The sequence below is a fragment of the Gymnodraco acuticeps genome, unplaced genomic scaffold, assembly GCF_902827175.1.
Source record: "Gymnodraco acuticeps unplaced genomic scaffold, fGymAcu1.1, whole genome shotgun sequence".
In the NCBI taxonomy this organism is placed as follows: Eukaryota; Metazoa; Chordata; class Actinopteri; order Perciformes; family Bathydraconidae; genus Gymnodraco; species Gymnodraco acuticeps.
This window is the reverse complement of record NW_022990492.1, coordinates 21,653-31,044: the sequence shown is the minus strand read 5'-3', so window position 1 is coordinate 31,044 and position 9,392 is coordinate 21,653. Positions and strand designations below refer to the sequence as shown.

At 40.9% G+C, this 9,392-nt stretch overlaps 1 protein-coding gene across 3 annotated transcripts; it reads left to right on the top strand.

Moving 5' to 3' along the window:
• The first annotated feature begins 527 nt into the window (after positions 1–527).
• On the top strand, positions 528–3,873 carry LOC117552831. 3 transcript variants are annotated; one of them, XM_034226489.1, is made up of 8 exons: positions 528–565; positions 1,926–2,060; positions 2,237–2,341; positions 2,523–2,677; positions 2,857–2,993; positions 3,078–3,171; positions 3,310–3,640; positions 3,737–3,873. In XM_034226489.1, the coding sequence occupies exons 2-7, from the start codon at positions 1,958–1,960 to the stop codon at positions 3,400–3,402; spliced, it is 687 nt and encodes a 228-aa protein (XP_034082380.1). In that variant the 5' UTR covers positions 528–565; positions 1,926–1,957; the 3' UTR covers positions 3,403–3,640; positions 3,737–3,873. The 3 variants fall into 3 exon arrangements, with proteins under 3 accessions (XP_034082380.1, XP_034082379.1, XP_034082378.1); XM_034226488.1 differs by lacking the exon at positions 528–565 and adding an exon at positions 833–893; XM_034226487.1 differs by lacking the exon at positions 528–565 and adding an exon at positions 1,756–1,842.
• The last annotated feature ends 5,519 nt before the right edge of the window (positions 3,874–9,392 follow it).

The window sequence follows — 9,392 nt, the reverse complement described above, 5'->3', positions numbered from 1 at the left end:
CCGGAGTACCGCCAGCATGTCGGTACTGAGCAAGAAGTGCCGGTACTCCATGGGTCAGAACCAGAAGTGCCGGTACTGCGTACCGGTGAGTACCGGCCCAATTCCAGCACTGGACTAAACTCACCATCTGAACAAAAATAAATAATAAAAAGAGATGAGATGTTGTCATGAGGCTCTACTTCACTTCCCTCCTCTCCTACAAACTGTCATTATAACATGACAGTGTGCTTTTCAAACACGTCTGAAGCAGAGAGGAGAGAGTCGTCGAAGAAATGTCTTAAAAGAAGCGATCCAGATATTTTCTTTTAAATGCAACAAACTCAAATCTGTTCCAGCTACTCCACCTCTACACAGCACATTTCTGGAGTAAAATAATTGGTAGTTAGACAAAAAAGTGTGAAAGGGTTAGATTTTGGGAGTTTATTTCGAATTTAGACTACCGTTGAGTTAAGGGATACTCTTGGGCGGGTGTTCAGGAACGTGACACAACACTACCCTGGTGTGTATTCACAACTTCTCTGCTGCCGCGACCACGAGGCTTCACTTTGACTCCGTCCCGAGGAAGGTAAGTTTACATCTCAAACTATATTTTCTGTCATTGTAAAGTTAATGTGTTTATTTTCGCTAAAACGAACTTAGCAAGTTTAACTAGCTGCTGAATGGAATGCCGTTTGAACATGGACATGATTTAGGCTAATGCAAATTAACTTTATAGTATCATATCTGTTTCTTTTGTGTTAGCTTAAAGTTTAGTTTGTTGTTCTTTCAATACCGAAAATGCCTTTTCCTTTGCATTAAAGTTACGACGGCTACGACGGTACCGGACGAGTCCCGCGAGCTACATTGAGGGAATGTGGACGAGGTGACGTACTTTCCCGGACATTTGTGTTGAGGTAACAGCTAGCTAGTAACACGACAAAGTAAATGGCGTCTTTATAAGTGTAAGGCGCAACAAAGCACGAAATTAGCTCGTTACTTGTATGGTCTTCGACTTTAACTATCTGCATGACGGGAGGAAAGAAAAATAAAGCAAACGTCCCTTTTCGCTGCGCTACACTCAGACTTAATGCAGGACACGGGAGCAGAAATGGCGGAATAAAGAGGCTGGTTGAACCAACATTTCCCTCCACCGTGGAGACGACGATTCCCCGTTTCAACGGTGAAAAGAAAACGCGGTTGATTTTCAAATAAAAGAGTAGAAAACAGAGGTCGTTATGGTGCATCTCAGGTGATGTTACAGAGTAATCCAAAACTACTGTTACTAGTAGTGTAACTAATTACTTTCAGCAGTAAATAACGAAGTAAAGTAAGGGATACCTTTTTTTAAAGTAACTGTTAACATCTAACTCATTACTTTTTTCAAATAACTACCCCAAAACTGATCTTAATTGCCCAACCTGATGATGTAGGCTTGCGAATAGGCTACCTTAAAATGCTTATGAAATAATATTACCACATGGCTACCCAAGATCATTTTGTTAGTGACAGTCAACTGTGTCAGCTTCCAGCTGGGAAGAGACCAAGGGGTAGACCTAGGACCAGGTGGAGGGATTATATCTCTTCGCTGGCCTGGGAGCACCTTGGGATCCCCCCAGTCAGAGCTGGTTGATGTCGCCAGGGAAAAGAAAGTTTGGGGCTCTCTGCTGGAACTGCTACCCCCGCGACCCGACCACGGATAAGCGGGAGAAGATGGATGGATGGATGGACAGTCAACATGTTGCTAAAGTAAGAGCTATCTCTTTTTTCCTTAGTTGGCCAATATGTTGCTGAAGGTGAGACGTGGAGGGTCAAAAAAATATGTCAAACTGGACGAAGTCCACTTCTCAGACTTCATCAGAGCAGGTAAGTGTTGTCTGTGTTGTTGAATTCATTAAAGGGGTAGTAAAAGTCCTTTATTTAATTAAGTGTCTATTGTTATGCTTCAGTGCAACAGAAGTTTCTCATAGCAGAAAACACAATGCTGAAAGTCACCGATGAGCAAGGCATAGAGGTGGATGAGGATGTCTTTCCTGAAGTGGCAACAGTCCAAGACATTTGTTTTGTCATCTACACTGATTATGGTAAGGTGATATTTCTGGGTTTTGTTTTGTTGCAAAAAAATGCTATGAGAGATTTGTATTTTCTATGTGTAAAAAACTGATTTTTAATATTCTGTACTAGCCAATAACCAACAGCAATCACATCATTTAGTATTTTCCCTCTCCACAGTAACATCTATGTATCATGTGCATTTCAGACCTCCCACTGGCAGAATCATCCAAAAACATGGATGACTGCTCCAACCTGACAGAATCTGTTGACTGCTCCAACCTGACCGAATGTGTGATACTTACAACATGTGGTAGGTAGGGTTATAGTAAATGTTCATAATGAATAAAAAGTTGTTCTAATAAAATAAAAAGTAGCTCATTGGGCAAGTTGGGATCTTCCGGTAAATTGTAGTTTTTGCACATTGCAACTGGCACATATGTGATTTGGTATAATTGGCCATATGGATAATTGATGTTAATTGTGATCCCCAGATCTTACCAACCTGCAGCAACATGGTGAAGGTCCCTTTTCTCCAAGTTGTACAGATACATTGTCTGTCTCAACCTCAAGCAGCCTAAGCAGTGACACAAGTGATGCTGGATGTGAAAGGATTCAACCTATGAGGGAGAGTACCCGGGCAAGAAATGTAATTGTACTTAAATACACTTTACTCTTTACTTTGCCTGAGATGAAAAGCAAGTTTAAACAAATGTGTGTCATGGAATTGAAGAAGCTTTGTTATTGATGATCGATTTGATCAGTAGTTGGTTACACATGATCTATTTTGTTAATTGTTTTTTGTTATTTCATATAAATTGGGTTTAGATGGTGGAGCAGGTTCTAACTTCTAAGCCGGCAGGGTTGACTGTGATCAAAGAGTACGACGATACTGGGAGTCTGAAAGATTCCACCAGGCGATTAATGGTGAACATCATTGTAGCTCACATGTGTGAAAAGGAAGGGTAAGAGCCTTGGCTTTAATGGCATGAATTATTCATTTATAAAGGGAAAAATCTTATTGTAAACCAATTATTTTTCTTTTGCAGGAGAGGTGTAAGTAAAGCGACGAAGGAGTTCCATGCACTTGGGATTGTGTCACTTTTCCCATCTCTTAAGGACCCTTACTCAACAAAAGGATATGTGAGTTTTGCATTGTTGCCATTTTTTCACATTTAGGTTATTTGGTCTTTTGTGTACAAGCAGCAGCATATTTGCATTAGATCTATGAAAAACCTGATATTGTCTGCATTCTAACCAGAAGCGCTCTTTTCTTTTTAGGAACATTTCTATGACATTCAGAGCAACAAAGGCTTTCTCGAGTGGCGTCTCAAGACTGCAACGCCAATCCAAACCCACGTCAACATTCCATGACAGAGTGGAGCTACAAGGAGGTCCAACCTCATCCAGAAGTTTTGGTTCCATAAACGACCTGCAAACAGGAGACGACTGTATGGAAGCCATGTCTCTTCTTCACCACACCACTGACCATGACCTAGTCTTCCAGAAGATGAGAGAAACTTTCCACTATCGTCAACAGATGATCCATGACCAACAGCAATCTGCCAACATACTTCAAATGTTTCCTCGTTTCTTGGACACTAAAGGACTGGTACGTAACACATTTTGCATTTTGAATTCCCTCCTTGAAAAATACTTGGTTTACATTAAATGATTGTAATAATAATCTTACTTTCTTTTTTATTAGATTCTGCAAGATTTCTCATTGATGTTCGGAGCCGAAACTGCATCCAGGTTCCTGGAAAGATGGAACAGCGGTTTTAAAGACAAAGTCCTACGAGAGGCCAGGGACCTTAGAGGCTGAATGAAGCATCTGACACCGATGAAAACATGCCGGTGTTCAGCAAAATAACCTGTATCATTCTTCACAATGGAAAAGTTATTTTTGTTTTGGTCGAGTATGAAACGTGTTTCCATGACCATTTTCATGCTTTTCAATTAAGTGAAAAAATCCCCAGGAAGATACTGGTCCTTGAAAAAGAAGGATTAAGACATTTCAAACCTTTTGATTCCCAAATGTCATATGGGTGTGATTCACATTTTTATGTTGTGTCAGAGAGTTGTATTATTTAATTTGCCCAGTATTGATTGTTTAATGGAATTTGTCCTTTCCATTTGTTCTTTATACATGTCTGTATATGTTCTGTTCTGCAATGTTTTGTACACTTAACCCGTTTGTCTAATGTTTGCACTTAATGCACTGAGTTTATGCAGCTTGAGGATTTCAACACTCGAATGTAAATTGAATGTTCGCTGTAACATGTTTACACTGTTTGTAAAAGCAACAGCACTTTATAAAATGTCCATCAACAATGGATTTTAAGAGTTTTCAAATAAAAGAAACACATTTGTATGAATCGATACGTTGTTTGTAGTCATTTTTATTTGAACTCCATGAGTGTTGAATATACACCCTTTCAAGTGTTAACTATTAACACTATTATAGAGTTCATATTAAAATTAACTCTAAAGTGGTAGTTGTATTTAACTGCACTTGGGAGTAGTTTGTGACTCCCACAAGTGTTCAGGTTTTAACTCCTGAAAAGGGTTAAAGATTAACTCCAAGAAAAGAGTAACTTTAACTCTGCCGTTGAGTTTATTCGATGGTCTCACATGTACACTCAAATGTAGTTGATTTTAACTCTGAGGGAGTTTATTCAAAAGGCCAGAATTGCTGTGTATGTTAGACACCGTGGGTGTTTCTCAATGTCGAGGAAGGATGCTCCAGAGCCACTATTTCAAGCATACTACGTCATCGAGTGCCGCCGAAGGACTGTTCCAATGTCCAGGATGCTTCGAATTCTACCGAGGACGGCGTACTTCGTAGCGAGAAATTTCGAGGCTGCACATGTGTAGAGTCCGCGGTCTTAAAATCCCCACAATGCTTTGCGCACGGACCAATTTCCAAATCTTTGGTGGAAATCGCGCTCCACTTGTTAGCCTGTTCCACAATTCTTCGTTTTCCGAGGCCAGGAAGGATTCTTGCCTCGCTTCTGAAGCAAGTGACTCGGAAGACATGTGCTATCAAGCAAGCGTCCTCGACATTGAGAAACACCCAGAGAGTAACAGATGGTTCTGATGGATATTCCTGAGCAGCGTAGAATAAAGAAGTGTGGATCATCCAGTGAAAAAGCAAAGTAATGAGTCCATTCTCTGCCAGTCACACTTCAAACCCCTTCCTGCATTCAAACAGCATTGTAGGACATTTTAACAACCTTCTTTTAACACATTTCGCTGCACATATGTCTACAAAATGAACCAGGGAGCGCAGCTTTACCATAAGACGTCAGAAAAAGAGACAAAAACAAAGAGAGAAGGAGGAAAAGTGATTATGCTCCTGCAGCCGGTCGGGTATGATTAATCTGACGCACTGTATATCTGGTTCAGGTGCTGAGCCTCACAGAATGAAGATAGAAGTTTTGCCCAATGGCTATTATAATGACTGATTCTCTAATCCAATCTGTCATACCTTACCCCGCAAGATGTGACTGAACATTGTAGCTGCCTCCATGTGAAAATAAGAAAACTTACAGGAGAGAAACCTCCCGTTCCCAGTCACTTAATTAGCACATCTCGTCAGGTGTTGAGAGACTCTCTTCGGACTCAGGCACTTACTCAAAAAGTCTGCAAATTAAGTCGGGATGGAGAAGAACATCCACTTCACATTTAGCATGTCCAAAATCCAACACTGTATGTCGCAGCTCTTGTTTCATTAGAGCGATCGATGTTTCTATCGGGCTGATTAAGGATTGATTTTCAGTCCTAAGTGAAGAACAGCAAAGTATAAAGGGGAAGTGACTTTTAAAAATCGACTTTTCTCACTTTGGTTAGGCCAATTTAGGTTTTTGGAGGGCTTGATATAGTCATATTGTTCAATTGAAATGACAGGTAAAAAAAAAGTCTAGGTGATAAGAAATGAAGCGTGATCACGGGTTTGGTTTGAGACCAAGATGAATATCAATCAAAACTCAGCGGACCACACGCTTTGCTGATATCTCACACTGATCAAAAGGACATCGTACAGTATCGACCTGAAATTAATATGCTGTGGTTTCGGAGCGAGTACTAGTACTGGACATTATATCTGAAAATATTCTTATCTTGATGGTTTGTATGTGTTATACTGCACAAGATAGATATTTTTGAGAAGGTTGGTTACAGGTCAAAAACATATAGAATGTAATGGAAAGGTAACTGTAAATGAAGATGTAAGGACTATTTCTTCTAGCAGACGCAATATGGTAAATCAATAAACTCATGTCAAATTAATATCGAGAGTCAAGCTGTTGTCTTTTTGTACGTAGACGTGTAAAAAGCGGGATTATGTACAGAAACACGTTGAGTTCCTGCTCCCTATGTTGGTGTTTTTTCATGAATAACCGCCTAGCTGCTTACATAATGTCACAATAGGAAATACAATCAATGTTGGTGAATAAAAAGTGGTTGAATGCGTAAATAAATACATGGAAATGAGTGAGAGGAGAAGTAAATGTCATGAAAACAATATGCAACTATAATATGTATGATATAATACAGATACAATATATATATCATGCACGTCTGTACCATATTTCATGAAAATACATCAAATAATTGTTGAGATATTGAGAGAACAACATTTCCTTCCCTGAGGCATGCTGCCAATACGGCCAGAAAAGCACTATGAATTCAGAAACTCTCCACTTCCTCAGGAGCTCTGGTCCAGTGCTTCTCCAGAGTCTGTGCGACAACATTGTGTTTGTCCACCGTGTATACAAAGCTGCCAGTCCGGACACTGATGGACGCTGTTTTCTCAATTGTTATGCAGGAACAGTAATTAGGCGAGTCTCAAGGTCAGATGTAATGGCTTCCTTCCTAAATAAGACATCGACAAGCTGTGCTCGGAAACACAAAGGTTTTAAAGCAATGGCTCAGGATTGATAAGACTTAGTGTAGTGGGGATGTGAGGTGAGTACTAAAAAGGAGACTGCATGCTGTGTTTAAAGTAAAGAATGACGCAGCATTATATTTTTAGCAATGTCAAAAGCATCTCCTGTTTAATTCACTATATTATTTTTCACCGCTCTCTTTGCCCTGAACCAGCCTGTCACCTTGGACTAAATCTCACTTTAATTCCAAAAGGATAAACATGAAACGACATGCCCACTCAAATATAAAAATGATATCCTGCCTCGTGATTCTTTTACCCCCCCCCCACAACTTGAAAATTCATCAGCAAAGGGAACGGAAATGGGACCTGTCAGAATATCCATCATCGTTGTCAGAAATATCCCATCTGTATTCATCAAAAGACACGAGGCAAAATGTGAACCTGCTTATCATCCCTCATGGGTCGCCTATAAGGGTCACTTTTTAAAAGTCAAAGACCGGGTCTGAATGCTGAGACAGAGCCTATATTGAGCTAAATCCACAGGAATATACACGATATATATGTTAAACACTATATACTGCATTACTCTGGAGAAATAATGGTCTCAGTTTGATCTATCTCCGTCCAAAGCCGCTGAAAAAGGATTTATTCCAGATCAAAACTCATCCAATCTGCTCCAGTCTTTTGATCAGTCATGCATTTTGAAGTTCATACAACTGAACTATGTTTATTACAAATGTCTGCCCTTCGTTTTGATCTGGTGGGTCATTTAGAAGATCATCTCAAAGCCCTGAGCGTCATCTTTGTACTTCACAGCCATCCGTGCCCAAAAGCGCGACACACAGTGAGATTGCCAGCCTGATTAAAGCTCGAGTGAACATCGGCACGGCCATTTCAGGGAACAAATTGGGAGATTGTGGATGAAGGAATGCAGGCTACGTTTCTTGAATCATTTCCCCTTGCTCAAAGCGCCCTGTGGGCTGAAAAGGGACAAACAAATTAGAAGTAGCCTCACAACGAGGGGTCAGGCATCTGCTGCAATCTCCCCCTCATCAGTTTGTGGAAAAGAGGCCACTTTACATTCTGTAGCGTTCGTCTCCCCTGAGCAAAACATAAAGTCAAATAGCCACAGAATGACTTCCCTACGCTGACCTCTACTGCGATGATACCTACTTACCTCACGCAATTACTACCTTATTGACTTGCAAAACAATGTGCTGCAGCACTTACCCAGAGGAGAGAATCAGCGTGACTTAGTGGATTAGATGTAGAGGGCACCGCTTTGTTCTTTTGGGTGTTGTTCAGTGTTTTCAACTTTGCAGGTAAAATAATGCACTTAGTGTCAGTTACATTAGGCGCTTTCACACCGGAGTACTTTTCCCCGTTCTTTCCCGTTTAGTTCCGATAGTTCCTGGGATTTTGCGTTCACATTAGTTCATGAGAACTTTTACCCCCTTTTTAGTGCCTGCTAGAGAGGTGGTACTTTCCTGGGGAGAAAAAAGTTCCAATTTCTGATTAGCTGGGCGAATTCCAAACCACGCCCCGTATAACTCGGAAAAGTTTTTCTAAGCCGCCATTGTATTTGCTGGCATTAGCATTATTAGCCTTAGCATTAGCCCCGCGCACCAACGGAGAGAGACTAACTTATAGCAACACAAAAGAAAACATTGGAGCGATGAGGAGGTGTCGGGCTTTCTGGCGATTTACTCGGAAGCCAGTCCCCAACTCTGCGGACTTCCGGCCGGGGACTCCGGGTGGCAGTATACGCCGTGAATTGGTTTGCGGCCTGCCAGCAAACCCAAAGCAGAAGAAGAAGTGACGTCAGCGGCTTTATTTGCGTAATGTTCCCTCAGGGAACTTATTACGGTGTGAACGCGATCGGCTCTTTAGTTCCATGGGGGAACTAAGTGCTGGGAACTAAGTGCTGGGAACTAAGTGCTGGGAACTAAGTGCTGGGAACGGCAAAGTATTTGGTGTGAAAGCGGCTATTGTTTATCTGATACTCCGTCCAAAGTCAAATCACTGTTATTTCCTAAATGGGAGGTGAGAAATTGATGCATTCTTGCAAAATAGTTACAAAAACATTTAAACTAAGCTAAGTGCACTTTGGCTGGGAGTTGGGATGGGTAGTTTTCTTACTTTATAATAATAAGGACGATATTTTGTACCTATAACATCAATGTGGTGAAAGAAATGTGTGTGTTTTTCTAAAACTGGAGCCATTTCGGAGTGAATAATCACTGTTGAGCTGTGTTTTGACACTGCTAAGCTGTTTTATGCTGCGATCATGCTCATTGGGAAAATCCAACTCAATACAATTAACCCCAAGCTGATTCTAGATTCGCTAAATGCTGTTTTCCCATTGTGACTGCGATGCTTTGCCTATTGCCAGATGGTGAAAAAAGGCAGCTAGACAGAGGCATGCTCCTTTTGTGTGTGCTGCCACGTCCAGGAAGATGCTAAGTGTAGATTA

Excerpts from the sequence above, each read along its gene's own strand:
- LOC117552831 (XM_034226487.1), top strand. The coding sequence starts at position 1,761 with ATGTTGCTGAAGGTGAGACGTGGAGGGTCAAAAAAATATGTCAAACTG. Across the intron at positions 1,843-1,925 it reads CTCAGACTTCATCAGAGCAG|TGCAACAGAAGTTTCTCATA; the intron begins GTAAGTGTTGTC and ends GTTATGCTTCAG. Across the intron at positions 3,172-3,309 it reads CTTACTCAACAAAAGGATAT|GAACATTTCTATGACATTCA; the intron begins GTGAGTTTTGCA and ends TTTTCTTTTTAG.